Source organism: Anser anser, assembly GCF_964211835.1.
Source record: "Anser anser genome assembly, chromosome: 5".
Classification (NCBI taxonomy): Eukaryota; Metazoa; Chordata; class Aves; order Anseriformes; family Anatidae; genus Anser; species Anser anser.
Genome location: NC_139725.1, coordinates 35731549 through 35750080, shown reverse-complemented (window position 1 = coordinate 35750080; position 18532 = coordinate 35731549). Strand labels below are relative to the sequence as shown.

At 48.9% G+C, this 18532-nt stretch overlaps 1 protein-coding gene across 2 annotated transcripts in view; it reads left to right on the top strand.

Moving 5' to 3' along the window:
* Positions 1-18532, top strand: part of BAHD1 (bromo adjacent homology domain containing 1) — a 62219-nt gene that overhangs the window by 10099 nt on the left and 33588 nt on the right. The window contains exons 1-3 of one of the 2 annotated variants that reach the window (XM_083836714.1): positions 1592-1722; positions 12040-13692; positions 16727-17088. In XM_083836714.1, the coding sequence (XP_083692840.1) occupies positions 1677-1722; positions 12040-13692; positions 16727-17088 (2061 nt within the window). In that variant the 5' untranslated portion in view covers positions 1592-1676. Of the gene's footprint in view, positions 1-1591; positions 1723-12039; positions 13693-16726; positions 17089-18532 lie in introns of those variants that run through there. The other variant, XM_083836715.1, reaches the window with a different exon arrangement.

Sequence of the window (18532 nt, the reverse complement as noted above, 5' to 3'; positions counted from 1 at the left end):
AGCGTTGCCTGCAGGTGAGCCTCTGACTTGCTAATAAAATATTGAATGGTCTCAGGCCTGCCCTCAGGGAGCCTGCTATGTCTTGTGTTTTGGTGCTCAATTGTTAAGTTTGGGGGAAAAGGCCATGTTTGAGGCTACCCGACAGCAGTTTTCTTCAGGCCGCGTATCCCTTGTTGGCTCCTGGGGATGTCCCAGGGAGCAGCCGGAGAGTAATTGAGGAGCAACACCCAGCGCTCCGCTCCTCCTGCGGAGCGCTAACCAGATTAAGTGGCAGCAACCAGACAGATTAAACAGATGATTCCCAAATACTTCTCCTTGCAGACAACTGCCGTTAGCGGGGCCTGTGCACGTGTAGCTCTTAGGGCACGCTTTCTGGGTCAGGTCACGTAGCACAACCTCACAGAGTCCCTGTGGGACAGGGGGCACCTTCATTGACCGGAGCTCCAGATAATTCAATCCAGAACTCTCCGGACGGAGCATTTAATTTATTCATTGTTCTTAATTCCTCCTGGTTCTTTTTAAAAGTCTGACTTTCCTTCCAGCTGTGCAAGATCCAACACAACCTGAAAAGTGCTTCGGTGTGGTTACATGGCTTGCCGTGTTGAGAACGCCTCCTCGTACCTCTTGCACCGAAAGCCGAGCTCGTTTAATCACTCCCTCTTTAAATGGCCAAATAGTGTCACGCCTGTGTAGGTAGATAAATGCAAGTTAATGAGGGGATATAAAACAAATCTCTCCCAGCACGGGTCTGCGAATGCTGTCCGGTCCATTTAAGGGGGATATTTGTTGCCATGACTGATCAAACCTGGGTGCGAGCACGCGCGTGCACTTAAATACATACCTCTAACGACGCGGGTAAAGGATGGAGGAGTGGGGCCAGCTCCTAATGGGACTTAAATGGGCTTCCCTGGAAGTGCAGGCTGCTGGTGGTTAGGAAAGCTCTGCCAGCCCTGCTCAGGACCTGTGGCATCACATCCCCCTGCTTTCCTGGGCTCTAATGATGCCCGTTAGGTTTGTGCAGGGGGTGGAGGTCCCTCTGCCTCAGCCGGGAGCTGCCGTGGCATCGCGGTGCTTGGTCCGAGCACGATGCTCCAGTTTCCCCAGCCTACCCCAGACCCCTAATAACCCGGCAAAGAGCCAACGCTGGGCACTTAAAACCTTGAAGGGCTAATTGCTTAGTAATGAAAAGTGTAATGACCGAGCAATTAACTTTAATCGCTTAGCGGCTGGTGGAGGTTGGGGCTGGTCTGATGAAGACGTTAGTAACATTAGGTTCAAACCTAAAATCTCCTCTGTTTCTTGTACGAATCCAGATTTCCAGTGTGCTCCACGTGCAGGTTGAGCCCTCGAGTCCGTAACCATCACCTACCTGTCTACCTGCTGCCTTAGCAGAGCGCGTATTTCAGTGTCTAATTACCTTCCTGGAGAGCCAATTTGCTCTTTAAAACAAAAAAGAAAAAACCTCACACACCTGACGGCAGAAAATCCCTTGTCTGTACAGGTGGGCATCCTGACACCAACACAGGAATTATGAAGCTTGTTCTCCGTTGAGAAATCAGGAGGTGTTGCAGCACCCGTTGGTTGGGCTAATGTTTTTGACTGACCTAGCTCATTAAAGCAGATGAGCTGTGAAATTTTAAGAGGAACTTTCTCACCTGCCTTGTATTCACTCGTAAATGCTGTGCGCTTGCATTGCAAAGAGGGGAGCGGGGCAGAATTGCAGTAAGTTGGGGTACATTTGGTGGTTTGACTGGGGTGCTGGAATACGCATGGATATACACCTCTGTGGGTGGTATTAATTGAGACAATATTTTATGGAAAAACAAAAACCAATGTACCTTTTTAAATGCATACAAATATTTCTGTAGAGATTTTTTTAGGTGGGTTTGCTTCTCAATGAAGCATAGGCACCTTACCATTTTTAGGTACTGGGGTGGAAACGATTAGGTACAGTGTCTTAACATTCTGTTCTTCCTTTCTTGTAGCTTCTAGTTTCTTGATCCACACAAGTTCTGTCCGATGTGCTGAGAATAGCCTAAATTTCAGCTCCATCCAACCTACTTTTCCAGGAGTAAGTTCACAGGCAGAAAGTTCAGCTCCAGGTGTAAGCTCCGCTTAGCGTTGCGTGCAGCGCTGCAGCGCATAGGACGCGGTGAGGAGAGCGTTGGGTTACGTGGATGCCAGTGGGAGTTGTCTGTTGCGCTCTGAGTATAAAGAGGGATCAAAATTTACAGTGGCGACATCTGCATTGGCAGGAAAGCATCAGCTTTACGGACAGCTTGCTTCGTACAGAGCGATCCAGGGCTGAAGTCGTACAATGCTTCTGAACAAATTGTGTAGAAACAATAGGTGCTTCCAAATGAAGGACAATGCTGTCTTAAGGACTTCCCTAGAACTGAAAATACATTCAGATTGCAGTTTTAGTCTGAAGAGGTAGTTATGGTCAGGGTGCTTCAGCTAGGGATGAGTCAGAACACAGGAATCCTCTAAAACCTTACACGAACTTGGTATTTAACATAGGCTTTTTTTGCCTGCCTGACCTTAAGGCTTCTGTAAGTTTAAGTCAAGGTTATAAACATGCATGTTGTAAATTTAAAAATCCAGTTTCTCTTCTGAACCCCCCTTAGGGATTATAACTGATAGAGTCAGTACCAGGAGCCTCAGCGCCAAGGATTCAGGTGCTGAGGTGGGGCTCCGCATTTCGAGGGATGCTCGGAAGTTACAAAAATACGGTGAAATTATTTAGGGGGAAATAAAAATGTACTTGTTAGGTGCATTTTGGGTCTGATGGTTAACTAAACGTTATACTGAAGGAATGCCCTGCTTTTCCCTGAATCTCCTGTGTTGCTTTTTTCCCTCCCCTAAAGCAATTTCTGAGCGTGCTGAGTAGAAACTTGCTGCCTTTAGATCTCAAGGGTGTCCTGCTGACAGTTTCCAGAAGGAGTTAAGAGAGTGAATAGAGACCTCTGTGGAGGCAGACTTACCCGAGAGGGGACAAGCCCAGGTCCAGAGACAGGATGGCAGTGACAGCCAGGCAAAACGGAGAGGAGCTGGCAGGGATGAACCTGCCCTCGAAGTCCCCAAAGGCGGCACGGTTTTGCAGATGCGCCTATAATACGTGAAATCGCGGCACACCTCGAATTATTTAAGCTCAGCAGCTTGGAGGAAGTTGCTAAAGTGTTTGTGGGAGAGGGTGATGCTGATATATAGAAGAGCTTTAATATTTACTTTAGAAAAATCTCACACCTTGTTCTTCAAAATATAGCATCTTGGAAATAATTTGTTGTTCCATTTTGTCCGTGTGAGCAGGAACGGTGCCAGAGCGATCTGAGCAAAGTGACACATGATTGATATTTCACCAGACTCAGCCTTCTGCCGTGTAGGAATTTAGTTTGCGTTTTGCATATATGGAAAATCAGATGAGCAGGGCTTGTTTTTTGTTTTTTTTTAAAAAACCTTGATTAACTTGATTGGCAAAGCTTGTGCTCCTTCTAAAAACACAACTGTCAAAGCTCTTGAAATATTTTTTGCTTGGTTTTTCAAGCTACTTATAGGCATCGTACTGGGTGCTGTTAGCGTAGCTGTCATGTAGGCAGCTTCACGCCGAACCTATTTAAAGTTCTAGTAGGCAAGTCTTTGTAAACAAGGGATATTCAGCGCGTCTAGTGTTTTATATGTAGTAGTGGTTGCTGCTGACGATCTCTGGGGTATTTCATGAGAATTGCAGGATCTGTAAGGCTGCTGTGGATGGCAGGGCGGGGATGAGCATCCGATATTTCTGACTCATGGTGTCAAAGCAGTGTAAAAGGAGAAATCGAGTGATGATTTCTCAAATGCAGATGTCTCTCAGGCTGGGCTTGCTACTGAAAACTTTGCTTTAATAATCTGGAAACTTTTGTCTCACCTGTTTCTCAGGTGGCGCCCCTCCCGGCTTTCCTGGTGCTCCCCTTGCTCGATCCCTGTAGCTTGCTTGCCTTCGTTAAAAGGAAACCCTAACAAGCACCGCGCTGGGCAATGATGCAGCGAAGGCAGAGTGTCAAAACCTCTCTTAGGCTCGAGTGCTTGGTATGAAGCTTTCAGCCTTGAGACGAGCTGAGCCTGATCTCCACCCCACCTGCACAAGTGCATCTCCTGCGCTTGTAGACGCCAGGGATTTCCTCTGCCATCCCTGGGCTTCATTGCAGCGGCATGCTCAGGGCTGGTTATTCACAGTCCTTGTGGTTTTTTTGGTTTTTGTTTTTGTTTTTTTTTAAAAAAAGATTAGTTTTGAGAGGTGAGAAGCCGATGGTAGGCTTTGCACTGCGGGAATAATTACAGCGTTTGCGTTGGCAAAGAAATGGTTTCTGTTTGGGCAGGGGCTGGCTTTCTGTGTGTGTTTGTTTGCTTGTATCTTTAATGACATGGCTGCGTGTTACTTTTCCCCAGGGTCCCTGAACTGCTCTGTGCACGAGCAGACAGTTCGGAGAAAATATCCAAAGCTGGTGGCTACCGGCCGTGAGTTTTAGGGTGGCCACCGGTTCCTGCTGGTGCAGCTGAGAGGCTCCCTTGTAGGAGGGGATGACTGCGGGATGGAGATGCTGAGCAGGAGCAGCTGGATGCTGTATCACCCTTAAGATGTCTGATAGCTCAAAGCTTCATTGGCATCCTTGTACGTTCCTCTCTAACCTGTTGGAAGGCAGAAGAAATGCCTCTGAGTGAGGAAGGATGTTGTTCTGTACCTCTCTGAGGAATCGAAGGGGACAGAGCAACATCCCGATCTCTGATTACTTCTGATTTTTGATTATTTTTTGAAGTCCCCATGGAATTTTAGGGTAGTTTTGCTTGTAGGTTAGCACAGCTCTGCATCTGTTCTTGAGAGAGCAGGCATGAAACTGTGGCTGCCCTTGCTCTAAATTGCCCCGGGCTGATTTCTGTCCGCTGCTTGGGGAGGCTGTAAACAACAGCAAAAACACTGAAACTTTCTGCGGATGTGCAGAAGAATAGTGCTTTATGGTCAGGTCACAATCAGGATTGTGGCAACTATTGGCGGTGGAAATCTTTAGTTCTTACAGGCCATAGGAAGTGGTTTTTGCAAGTGTTGGTCGTGCTTGTGCTATGAGGTGATGAGTGAAGGCTTCACGTTCGGAAACATCGGTCTTCAATTCAAGCCTGTGAACAGACCACGGCTGTGGGGCTCTGTCTGGTTTTGGTGACTGATGTTTGGGTTGCTTGGGTCGTGCATTACTTCCTGCGCTTCTCCTTTAGTACAGCATATACTGGATATTCAGCCCGAGCGGTACCTTTTCGCTGAAAATGTGATACAAAATATGGTATCGTAGCATCAGGAACAGGGAAAGAAAAGACAGGGCCTTTCTGAAAAGGAGTGTGCTTTTCCCAGACACCGTGATAGTTCCACAAATAACGCGCTTTGTCACTGATGTCAAGGAGCCATCTTTCCAATCTCCCCCATACTCGAACGCATTTCTTTTCCACTGGTATTGAAAGAATTGACCTTGCCCAGGTAGATAGGGATAAACTGCTTAGTTCAACTTGCAAATGGAAAAACCTATTCTGTGAATGACGGTAGTTAACCGAGCAGATTGATACAATCTCCTCTCCAAAAGCAGGTGCCTTTCTTTGCCAAAAGAGGTACAAATCTGAGTCCCAACCTCCCCGGAGCTGTGGCCGTACCTGTGCAGTGAAACACAGCCCTGGGAGCACGAGCTTCCATGCTGCTGCCAGCCGTGCTGAGCCTGTTAGCAGGGGCAGGGGAGATGAAGCAGGCGTGAGATGCCTTCCCTGCCAGTGCTTGGGCTTCCAAATTGCTTTGGCCAGGGAATTTTGAAGTCCACTTTTGCCTTGGAGACTTGAAAAGGGCCATTTTGTCCAGGGCAAGCCGTGTGGTGGTGTTGGTAACGCAGGGTGTCTGTCCGGGGCTCTGCTCCTGCTCTGGATGCTGGGAAGGCTCCAGTGCGTTGGGCTCTTTTGTGGTGCTGTCAGGTTTCAGCTTTTTTCCTTTTTCCATTTTTTTTTCCTGCCTTTTTTTTTTTTCCCTCTTTTGCAAGCAGTCCTTGCTGGGGCTGCGGAGAGTGTGAGAACAGCCAGAGAAATTTCATTTTGGCTTCCCTGCAAAGTGCTCCGGAGCACTGCCACTAGGCAAGATCTGAAACCAGATAATCAAGAATAGGACAGGCCCTCCCAAGGAATCAGCCGTGCAACTTCTCTGCTGGGGTATTAACAGGTCTGGCTCATGTTTATGCAAGTGGTCAGCTGTGCAAGCAGGGACTGCACCCCGGCATGTTTCCTTCGCAGCTTGCCATTGCTTTCAGACAGGTAGAGCGCCCCTGGTTTAAAGCATCCACTGATAATTGCAGTTGTTTCAGCACTGTAATTCATCACGGGCCACACAGCGATGTGCCTGGAGCACCGGCTTTCACAACCGAGGCATAATTACTTCTGTCGGACCAGTGAGGGGAGCGAGCAGCCCGGGCAGCTTGGAGATCCTCTCTGGACAGTGCAGGAGGTAAAGGAAACCCCAGATCCCTCCATGCTTGCCTTTCTGAAGCTAGAGGCACCGACTGCATCAGCTGGTGCGGTCTTCACCTCATTTTCGAGAGGTGCTGGCAAATGGTGAGGGTTGTGTTGATGAGAGAGAAAAACAAGCCTTTTCTGCAGGATAATGAGCTCTGTATAAACAGTTTTCTCTGGAGCATGTGGGTGATCGAGCTTTCGATGAGCCTCCAGAGACAGATCAGGGCTGGACCCCACGAAGACAAATTGCAGCCCGTAACGATTGTAATTTTTCTAAATGTTTGAGGTTGAAAGGATGCTCCTGCTCGTGGGACTCGCACAGCATTTAGGCGATTCAGCCTGGGATACCTGACGCTTCTGTGCTTTACCCGGATTTCCAAGAGCTCCTGGGAGGCTTCCTTCATGCAACGCGTCTTTTATAGCACCGAAAGTGATTCGACTTTAAAAGCAGCAGGGAGAAAGGAGCCAATCCTCCAGACACTTGCAGTTATGGGGTTGTTGTCACAGTGTAAGCTGCACCAATTTAAAAGAATATAACTTCTTCCAGTAGACAAGGGCTGAAAGTCAACAGCACAATGCCGTGCGCAGAGAGGAAGATTCCTGTTGTCGTAACTCTTTGTATGTTATTGAAGTGCCAAACGGATTAGAAGCTCTGAAAGCTTTAGATTTCTGTGCTTTTGGCATCGTCTCCTTGGAACGAGCGCGTCTCTGTAGTGAAGCTTTGGAAGGGAAATGGTGCTTGAATGGGTAGTCCCAGACTGGTTTCTTCTAATTTCACTTGCAATCAAGTGATGGAGAGGAAGAGACAGATGCTACAGCTGCATGATTACAGAAAATGCAGCTGTTAACACACTTGCTTATTTTCCTGCTAATGAGGCATCAACTCTCTTCTGATTTTGCTGTTTGGGTCGTGCTTTTATTCTGGCAGAAAACGAGACCGCTGCATTTAGTTTTGAATTTCTGCAGTCGGATCAGGGTTCTGCAGCTGCCGGTATAATTTCTCCGAACTGGTCCAGTTTGAGGAAGGAGAGAGCGACTGCAGCTAGCTTTAAAATGCCTGTTGGGCTCTGGATGCAGCCGGCTACACCAAGCTGCTCCGCCAAACTTGTTTCACTTCTAGCAGTTATAAATCACCGTCTCCTTGCTGCTAATCCAGTTCCTCAGCTGCAAGCAGGAGAGGGGTGGTTCTGCCGTAAGTATCTTCACTTTCAGTTCTTCAGCTTGTATCGTGATTTCCTGGAGACTTCTGGGCACAGTTGGGTTTTCCTCTTTGCTTCATGAAGCCATACAGAGGTGGAAAGGGGACAAGCAGCCCTGACGCTCCCCCTTGGCAGCTGCATTGAGTGCTGGCTGTAGATAAGAGCTCTCGGTAAGCTCTGCGTGACTCTGATTTTTAAGGCGTGATATATAGTCGGATATTTCAGTTTCAAGCAGCATTCAGAAGCTCTGTTTGTGCCGTATGCTGGGCAGAGAGAAGGGATTACTGGATCCCAGGTAAGTCAGTACTCAGGACTTTTGCTGAGAAGTGAGTGAGCAGGACTAGCCCCACAGCAATTGTAATGCAAGCAATTTGGTAGGCAGGGAATGAGTTCTTGCTGGTCCTGTGTGTGAAAGATGACTTTTGTTCAATGGAGCAATCTAGTAAGACTGCTTGTTTCTGGATGCGTGCCCATAATGTGGATGAATTGCTGATTTAGCGGGCTCGTTTTCTTCATTCCTGTCGTGGTACCTCTCCAAAACTGGCAGCAGCATCGCTGCGGTGGTCTCGTAGCAGATCCTCCTGGCCCTTTCTGCACCCGTGTCCGACAGATCACAGACAACTGGAAAACGCAGCCAATTCTCTGGGCTGAGAGTGCCTTCAGTGGGATGGTAAGAGAGTTTCTCCAAAAGTGATCTTGAGGACCAGACCAAAAATGTTGCAGGTGGCTTCTGTGGGATATGGAGCCGGGTGATGGTATTGTCCACCCCCTGCCATCAGTCACAATAAATTCACGCTGCACGTTGTTCTAGAATAACCAAATTCATTCCAGTTGCTCAACCTGGTTGTTCTCACCTCTATTAGAGAATTATGTCAGAAAAAGGGAATAAAAAAACAACACTCCAGCTTCAACAAGCTGCCCTGTGGGTCGTGGCAGTTGTTTTATCGTGGTAATATCCCAGGGAAGTTACCTTTGTAGAAACTGAACCTTCTGAACCATGCTTCGTAAGTGACCACTTACGGGCTTAAAATCAGTTTATTTTTACTGATAATGTTGAGCTACTGCAGAGCAAATGGGATGCAGTCATGCTTTTGAAAACAAACACAGTTCACCTAATTTTTGACTTGAGGTTTTTAGCGGGGTGTGATCTGGAAAAATGAGCTTCTCTTGGTCTCCAAACTGAATGCTCGAGCGGGTTGGGGAGAAACTTGGCTGATTAGGTTTGTTTATCCAAGGAACTTGCAGAAATTTGTGAGGGAGCAAATACAGAAGTCAGCATTACTTAACTTTGATTGTATTTCTGCGGGTAGCCTGGTGTTTCCTCAATAAAGCTGGATTTCGGAGGGTTTACAGTCATGTGGAAGTGTTGCTGGATGGAGCTGATGTTTTCTTTGCTGTTGCTTAAAGGATTTGTATGGCCGTGATACCAAAACGTGTGGGGTTTGCTTATTTTGTCTTTGCACAAATTTCCAGATATTTAGTTCTTCATCTGCAGATAAGTGGTTTGTAGGAGGCGAGCAGCTGAGCTCGGAGTGGGGGAGAGAAAACTTGGAGACCAGATGAAAAGGAGGAGATCTCTGCAGACGTAGCCTCCTTCTACTAAGAAGTAATAAATAAAAAGCCTGTGATGGCTTGATTACTGTTGTGCCTAAGAACTCATTGTGTCAAAGAGCTTACGCGACCGCAACTCTTAAAAAGGATCGCGTCGAATCTCTGTGTTCTTCACACTTTAATGCATTTTTGACTCGATATCTCTAATGTCATCTCTGTGTTCAACTCGAGTGTTTCTCTTGACATTCCGGTTGCAGTTGTCAGTGATGAAAGCTGGTGTACAGCAGTAGTTGGAAATACGCTACAGCACGCAGGACAGTGATACCTGTTCTGCACCAGAATGCAGATTTCACATCTGAGCTTTGGAGAGGGAGGTGCTTTTGTTGCAGTTGGAGGAAATGTGTGTATTAAAATGCCATTTTCATCTGGAGTATCATAACTTAAAGGCAGAACTTAGGTTCTGGAAAAGATATTTTATTTAAGCTCTTGTTTGTCTTGGCGCATTCCCCATGGGGTACGACAGGGAAGGCAGCCGCCGTGATGTTAATGATTCTCCACTTCATCGGTGGAGAAATTCCCTTCCTTCAACCTGTACCAAACTTCTTCTTATCTTTTGGGCAGGTCTGGTTTGAACAAAGTCACGTCTAAAGTACTCTGTTTTTAAGAGATACCCTTTCTTTTTCAAACGCTGATATGCTATATAGCCTCTGCAAGTGAAGGATGTGGAGTGGTGGCCAGAAGACGACCGCTGCTCTCAGTAGAGCAATGAGAGCTCGAGGAGATGGGGCAGCTGATGCTGGTTTTTAAGGCAAGCCACAGTTGGTTCATTTTTTTCCCCTCTCTGCTGAGCATTTCTGCCAGAGGTCCAGTCTTTTGTTGGGGACAGCAGAAAATAGGTTTGGAGTTGCAAAGAAACCACTGGTCTGTATGGGCTGGGAGACAAACCTCGTTTGCGCATTTTATTTTTTAAATAGAAGTCCTCTTGCTAACTCCCAAGGTTGGCTGTGGTTAATATAGCTGCTTGTGCAAGAATTATTCGGATTTGGGGAGAAATTGTCTGTCTGAACTGATGAACCATCTTCCTAAATTCCAGAACCTGTGTTGCTTATCAGAAAAAAAAACCACGGATGTACATAAATGTTTGCTCCCCATGGAGCACTCCAGTTTGGGAAGTAGCCAGAGGAGTTATCCTGTGCATAACGGGGTGTAAAGGGTTCAGGCACTCCAAGACATCTCAGGAAGGCTTTGACATCTGCAAAAGCAACGTGCAAACCACAGTGGCTTTCAATTCCTGGTTTTCTTTTAGTTAATGCATACATAAGCAAGTCAATTAAAACACACTGGGCTTATTTCAAATAGATAATCTAATTATCAGCTTGATTAAGCCATATCAAATGAACAGTTCTTGTAATTTGGTAGCTTTGTTCTCATCGCTACAGATGCAGTAGCTTTAATTAGCCAGCCTCCAAGTAGCAGGCCAGAGTCGATCGTGTCAATCGTGGGGTGCTGCAGCCAAGTAAATACCTGGTACAGGGGACATCAAACGGCTCCTGAGCGGATGCTGGTGCGAAGGCTGGCACTTTGGTCCCAATAAAGGGAATCTGACTGCTTCATAAATACCAGTAAATGCAAGCGATCGCCCTTTGCTGCTGTTTCCTGTGCTCAGATACAGGCTGTGTTAAATCTGTTCCAACATAACTCAATTAGACTTTTTTTTTTCAATGCTTGTGGTTATTGCAAACTCGCACCCTTTCATGGCATTCAGCATAGAGCTCAGGGCAAGCCATTCTCCTCCGAGGCCTTCCTGCACTGGCAGGAAAAGTTCCCTCTTATAGTAAATCGGAGCCGGACCGTTTCTTTAACTTTTTACCTGGCTGGGAAAGTCCGGAGGCGGTGGGGCCGGCCGGGCAGCAGCTTGTCGGGGCACTGGGAGGTGGTTTGCTCAGCCCTGCAGGCAGATGCTTATCTCTTCGTTCTTGTATTTTGGACATTTGTGTCTGTTTTAACGGTGTCTTGGCGTACCATCTAGATGGAAAGTCAGGAATGACACGGCTAAGTAATTCCTTTCCTCTTTTGAGAGCCTGGGATATCTGCTCAAGCCTCTGCCAAACGTGGTGATTTGGTTGTTGGGAGTCCGCAGCTTTTACAAAATGCGATTGTGGGGAACGACAGCAGCAACAGGTAGCCAGGTCCTAACCTGTATAGGGATTTGCATGTATTTATTTTATTAACGTTGGCAGATCTCCACCTAATAGACCCACGTTTACTTTTTATGTGAGTAGGTGGACTTTTTTGTTTTTCTTCTGTCTAATTGTTTCAGAAAATGACAATGAAACAGCCTGCCTGTACCAACACGCAAGCAATCACATACCTGGGATTTATTTCTGTGCCTAGCCTGGATCGGGATTCAGATGAGCTTTGGTAGATTTGATGAGAGTTTGTAACGTGGCAGAGACAGCATCGGCTTAGCGGGGCATGCGTTTGGGCTGGGAGCTGGTGAATCGGCTTTCTGGATAAATCCTGGTTTTCCTGGCTCCTGTGACACTTGCCGTCAGCACCTCACCTTTAATTACTGCCATGTTCTATGGCTTAATATTAAACCGCAGCTCATTGCATCCTGTCTCCTAATTGGCTTAACTGGCCGTCACCCAAAAAGACTCGGCTCTGTGCAGAAACAAGCTGGCTCGAGTGTTTCCTAATCGGCAGCCGGTGCTTCGTGAGGAGGTGGGTCCCTCTCAGCGGTATTAACGGATGTGTTTTTTTCTCTCTTCGTTCTCAGGATTGGACATTGATCCTATGACGCATGCCCGGAAGAAACAACTTTTCCTTCTGAAGCATCCAGCTGGTTCTGCTGGCCAGGCTTCGTCCCCCCCAGGCAGCGGGAGGATGGACAGGACACGGGCAGAGTGCGGCGAGCAGAGGGACGGGGATGCCACCGAAAGCACCAATGGTCCGAGTGGGTTTGCGGGGACGAACAAAAGCAAGAATTTGCAGGAAGTCCGCAAGACGTACCCGCTGCGGAGACGCCTGCTCCCTTCGGTGAACAAAAAGACCTGCAAAGTGCTCCTCACCAGGCTGGAGGATGTGGCCGGATCTCTGTCGAAGGAGACCCAGAGCTGCAAAAAAAAGGACCTTCCCAGTTGGGTGGAGGGCTTGGGACCTACCTTTTTTGCTGAACAAGTTAAGCCCGTGGGAGCGGGGAAGAGTGATTCGTCTGGGGAAAAGTGCACAATAACTTATCCGGGGACAGACGAAGACCTTGACAGCGCTCCTTCGGAGCCCAGGAAGCGTAGGCTGGCCTCACTGAACGCAGAGGCTGTGAACAATCTGCTTTTTGAGCGGGACGATGGCTTGTTGTCTGGCAGGCGCTTTCGGAGGGATTCCGCCAAAGCTGCCGGAGACTGTACGGTCAAGAGCTTGCATTGCAAAGCTGGTGACAACTGGTCTGCCTTGGAGAAACCAGCTGTGAAAACAGGTAAAGGCAAAAACCGACACGAGCCCAGTCAGAAATGCAGTAGCTGTGAGCATTCACTGGATGAGGTCTTTGATGATGGGACAAAGAGGGAGGATGGTACCATCCCCTATCATCCCACCCCAAAGAGACTGGCCAGCCTGAATGCTGTGGCCTTTCTGAAGCTGACCCACGAGAAGGACCAGCCCCTGAAGCAGAGGAGTAAATCAGACGGGGAGGGCAAGTCCGAGAACCACTGTTCAAAATCTACGCTCAAGTGGGCCAAAGCCAGTCGGAAGAATTGCGTCAAGTCTAAAAAGGAAGCAGCGAGCTTAAAAATGGAAGGCCAGCATGGCTGGCGGGGGCTTACCCTGGGCGCTTTCGGGAAAGCGGAGCAGCGGGACTCCTCTAGGCTCTACAGGACGGCTGAACCTGTCCCTTACGAGTCACTGTCTAGCTCCTATGCTAGCACAGAGAGTTTCTACCACAGACTGCCTTTGCTCATGGGTGGACAAGCTTCCATGAAGCCTGAGTATGGAAGACCCGGAGAGAAATCCCCAACTCCCAAGCAGGAATTTCATCAGCCTTCCTTTCCCGTGCAGCAGTTCCCTCCCTTGCCCGTTCCCGGGAATCACACGGATTGTGGATGTCTCTATGAGTCCTCAGATCTGACTCCGTTGAACGGGTTTTACGTTTGTTATGGCCAAAGTGGATACAGTGGCTACTCTCACTGCTCGGTTTACCCCAAGGATGAGCTTTCGCAGTCTGCGACCTGTGAGGGGCTCTTGGTATCACCGGGCTCCTTGCCATCGGGTGCTCATTTCCAGCCCCTCCACTGGTGCAACTCCCCGTACTGCTGTGGAGAAGGAACGGCTATTAACAGCTACAGCGTCTGCGGCGTCGTGCACGTGCCGGAGGGCAGGATCAGCAGCGTGCACGCGGGACGGAACAGCTACCCCTACAAAATGCCTTTTGCAGCAGGTAAGGTGCAAAGCGCGAGCAAAATCTCGGTTGGCATTCCTAGGAGAAGAGGGCTGCTTGGGCACAGTGGCTACTGGAGGTGTCTCACGGTTCATCAAAGGTTGGCATCAGAAAGAATCCGTGTTTCACCTCCCTTTCCCCCAGTTTTAGCCCAGAAAGGCTAAAAAGCCCCCTGAAAAGTCTGACTGGTGTGGAAAGCGTGGAAGCGCTGAAAGAATCTAGGCAGCAAGGAGGTGACCGAGGGCTTGTCATGCTGGAGTTGACTGCTTTGCCCTGTGTAAAATCCATGGTTTCGGTTCCTAGATGCTCTGCAAGGCTTCTCGCTGTCTGCTGCTGAGCAGAGGGTCTGAAACACATCAGGCTGTGTTGCCCATCCTGTCCCAAAATCTTGTTCTCACAACCGAAGCATCCTGGCAGAGCAGCGCGAAGAAGCAAGCGCTGCCTTGGTTGTCAGACTCTTCCCAGTAAAAGTTGCGCAGGGGATGCAGTCTTTTAAGGTTTCATTCGATCTGATCTGGCAGGGCTGAGCTGTGATTCAGTTTGAGTCTACTGGTTGGACCGATGCTTGAATTTCTTTGCAGTGATGTAAGTGCTGGTAGATCGTTGCTTCGGCGGATAGCGGTGCTGTGTTTGCTATTAAACTGGAAAAATCAGGCCCCGAAATGGGGTGAGTGGCAGTGTAAAGGTGGGGTAGTTGTTTGCCTGGCTGTTTTCTGTCCAGTTCGTTTGTTCAGGCTTTGTCCTTCAGCAGGCTTTATCTCGGAGCTTTGCCTTTGCTATTGAAAAACATCTTTTTGAAATACTTAAAACTGGATCGCTGCGCTGTGGTCACCAGACACCAGGACTTGGTGTAAAAGTCACCAAGTCACCAAGCAAGGCACCGCTGCCGCTTCCAAATGGTGCGATGTGCAGGCAGAGCTGCTGCTCGGCTGCTGGGGGTGTAAGCATTAGCGTTTCACCTAACCACGGGCACGCGTTCGAGTCAGAAGAGGCACGACTGAGCCACCCCAAACAGATTTCCAGGTAGGCGGATGAAGTTTGGGTTTGAGCGAGGCTTTGTCGTCTTCCCTTGTAGGAAGCTGCTGAAAGTCGGGAGCGTTTGGTCAAAGTATAATTTCCGTTTTCCCTAAATATCTCCGCTGTCGTAGTGCCGCTTCCTACGGCAGGGGCTAGGCGGCGTTCCCTCGCAGCTTGGATGCCTTTTCGATCGCAAGACAACCAGCTCGGCAGCGTGTTCTCGTCTGACACCTCCCTGCCTGGTGCCCCGAGGTCATGCCAGCCTGCTTCGTTCCTGAAAGTTTGCATGCTGCTGCCCCCGATTCCGAGTAAGCAGACGGGCTTTTTTCTGAGTTCAGCCCTCCCTGCAAAAACCCGGTGGCTTCTCGCGGAGCTGGCAGCAGCAGTTCCAGGGTGTGTATTTACCAGCGATGTGTCACCCTGCTGCTCTGATCTTTTCCCAACGTGGATTAGCAAGCAGCAGGATCGTTTCCTGCTGTAGCACATTTTTGGATGCAGCGCGTTCTGGGTTAAAGCTGCCTGTACGTGTAAATGCTTCGCGGGCTCCCAGTTCCTTCCTGTGAGCAACTTGGGCTTAAAAGTCTCCGCATCAGAATAATTTAGACTTTGTTCTGCAGGCTCCCAGAATATTAACAGGAGTTTGTGCTTAGGAGTTGGTTTTTATAGGTCTGCCTCTGAAATCTCAGCCTTCCCTCAAGTGGGTTAGTTTAGGGAATTAAAGGATTACTCGGTTGGAAGCGCCAGGCTCCCATCTGAGAGTGTCGGTACGAGTGGATCCAACACGATATGTGACATGGGGCATATCTGTCTCAGGTGGCGTGTTCAAGTTGCAGCCTGTTGTGAGCAAAACAGGGAAGAGGGGATTCAGGGAAGAGGTGGTTCACTGCTCCGCAGGTCCTGTGCCCGCCGAGGCCAGGCAGGATTCCTGAACTCACACCCTGACGTCTCACCGGCAAAGTTGCTTTGGCATCTGCTGCTCGGGGTCAGCAAACCCCAGCGATGCCCACAGCAGCCCTCGGGTCCGCGGTTCACCACTGGCTTCAATGCAGCCCTCGTAGAGAGGGAGGCTCATTTCCCCTTATTGCAGGGGGATCTCGTCCATTGTTCAGCTGGAGCTCGGTAACTTCATGGGTTTTATTACCTTTTTATGTTCTTTAGCAGCTCTCTGTTGTGCAGCAGCGTGCTCCCGCAGACCTGCTAGGTCACGTTCTAGTCTGGAGGCATCTCCTCGAGGTTGCCCTCAGCTGCTCTTTCAGTCACCACTAAAAGCATGCCTTTGGATGCAGGGGATAGGGACGTGTTATGTCTCGGTCTGGGGATTGTCTTCCTGCTGACATGAGGTAACGCAGATCACACTTGCTCTTTTCTTGGCCTCAGCCTGGTTTTGGGGCTTGTTTTAGGACTCCTGGAGCAGTGTGAGCTGTTCCAGGCTGATTCTGAGAGGCAGAAGCAGCCGAGTTACCTGTCGTGGTCACTGCTTCTGCCCTGGGGGTGCGGTTTTGCTGAAGGCAGCCCCGTGCATCATTTCGTGTAGTTTTGATCCACGTTTTTTCATATTTCTGGAGTTAATTTGGAGAATCTTCTCATTTTTCCCCTGATTACTTGAATTCAGCTTCTGGAAGGAAGCTGGCTTCTGCCACTAGCATGGTTTAATCCTTCCCATCACTCTGATAAGCCTTTTATTTCCTTTATACATATTGACAGGCTGGAGCGCTTTGGACACTGGCCAGTCTGATGTGTATTACTGGCTGGCAGGACTTGGTGGGATTTCAGGGGGGTTTGTTGTAGTGCAGTGTCATCAGCAACAACATATTGGAGGATCACAAGCTTAGAAACATCTTTGCTTTTAGAATCCTGTGACAGTGCAAAATGAAATTACGACGTGAAGGGGCTTTGCTGCTGTAATGCAATAAAGAGAATTTCGGAGGACGGTGGTGGTGCTTTGGGACAGCCTTGGTTTTGTAGTCCTCTTATATTTCAAATGACATTCGTGCCTCTTTTTCTTCCCTTCTCTTAGAAGGCTGCAAGTCTCTGGACCAGCTGAACCTCACAATCCCCGTGGCAGGGCACCCTGCGTCACCTGCCCACCCGCTCTCAGGATGCCCTGTACCCAGCGTGCCGCCAGCTGCAGAACCCGTTCCTCACCTGCAGACCCCCAACTCCGACCCTCAGACCATGGCCCGGGAATGTCCACAGAGCTCAAAGCCCCCCAGCGGCTCCAAATCCGGCCTCCGAAACACCACGGGCTGCCTCCACGCCTCCGACAGCAAGGCGGCGGGCGGCCACGGCCACCCGAAGCAGCAGCGCATCAGCCGGCGACGGGCCACCAACGGCTGGATACCCGTCGGCACAGCCTGCGAGAAGGCCGTCTACGTCGTGGTAGGTGTCTGTGGAGCACTGGTTTTTTGTTCATTTTGTTGTTTTCCTCATTTATTTTTTTCCAAATCCATTTGAGCATCTTCATATTACCGAGGTCCTGGAGGTTTGGGAAGGTTTGGGGTCTTGCTCCAAGGCAGAGGTGGTCACTTGATGTCTTCTAAAACCTGGACACGTTGTGAGTCAGCAGCCCTTTGGCTGGGCTTTGAGGCCAAGCTGTTGGCTCTGTTTTTCTCGCACACCCTACATTGCCTTGCGTGATGGGAGGTTTGGAAAGGAAGGAAAACCTGCTGTTCCTGTGCTAGCATCAGCTGAAATGCTGTGGTGATGAACACTCTGGCATTTATGAGGGTGGCACCTGTGAGTCCGTCTTACAGAGATCATCTCCAGCTTCTTCCTCCTGGGTTAGGTCAACACTGAGAAAACAAGGGATGGTTTAGCCTTGCTCTAAGGATCAGTTGTCCAAAGGTAGCTCCTGTAAGCTTGTTCAGTAAATGTCAGCAGTAAGGGGAGCCGTGGCCTGGGCAGACACATCTGTGCAGCTGCTTGGTGTGATGGCACGACCTTGAGCTGCTGCGAGCATCACCCAGGTTTGTAGCTTCAGCTCTCAGGGCTGCACACGGGTAGCAAGGGCTGTAGGAGAACGAAGCCTGTGGAAGCTGGAGATGGGCCTCTTTCACCCTGCACTCAGGCCGTGATGCCCTGAGAGGGGCGGCACACCATTACTCTCCCGAAGTCCTGGCACAGAATGCTTCCCATTTTGCTTGGACGATCTGGCAGAAGGCTAAACCCATCCTGCTCAGGCATTCTGAACTCAGTTTTCAGAGCAAAAATGAAAAAATAAAGCTCATGGTCCTAAAAGCAATCCTTTTGTAACATGAGCAGGTACTAAGGAAATGCCAGCAGCCTTGTTACAGAAAGCTTTACACCACTGCCTCACTGCTGCTGCCTGCCTTGTTCGTATGAAACATTTCATTTTTTATTTGCTTTCTTTCGATGTTTATATCAAAGAAACACAGAGCATTCAAAATACGCCTAGCTTCCAGTGCCTTCGGATATGAGGAAAACGCACAAGTAGGCAGATAAAATGGTGATTTCTCTGAAGGAGGGTCTTTTTGCATAATTGAAGGAGCAATTGTTCTTGGTTTAATTTGAAATAAGGGTATTAATTTCACAGATGCATGCTTTTGTGAGACTTGCTGTCCGGTTGGTGAGCTGTTCCTTCCTGCCAGTACAACACAAGAGAAATAGTTGTGTTTTATCTCGTGTTCTGTTTGAAAAAGGTGGCCACATACGAACTGCAAGCACTTGGATGCTATTCCCTACTGAACTTTCTTTACCTATGAATGCCCTGAGTAGTTGTTTTGACCTGATCTTTGCTTTCGTAAACCAACGCAGTGGGAAAAGGGATGCCAGGGGTGGTCTTATGGTGATGGCTTCTCTTGGA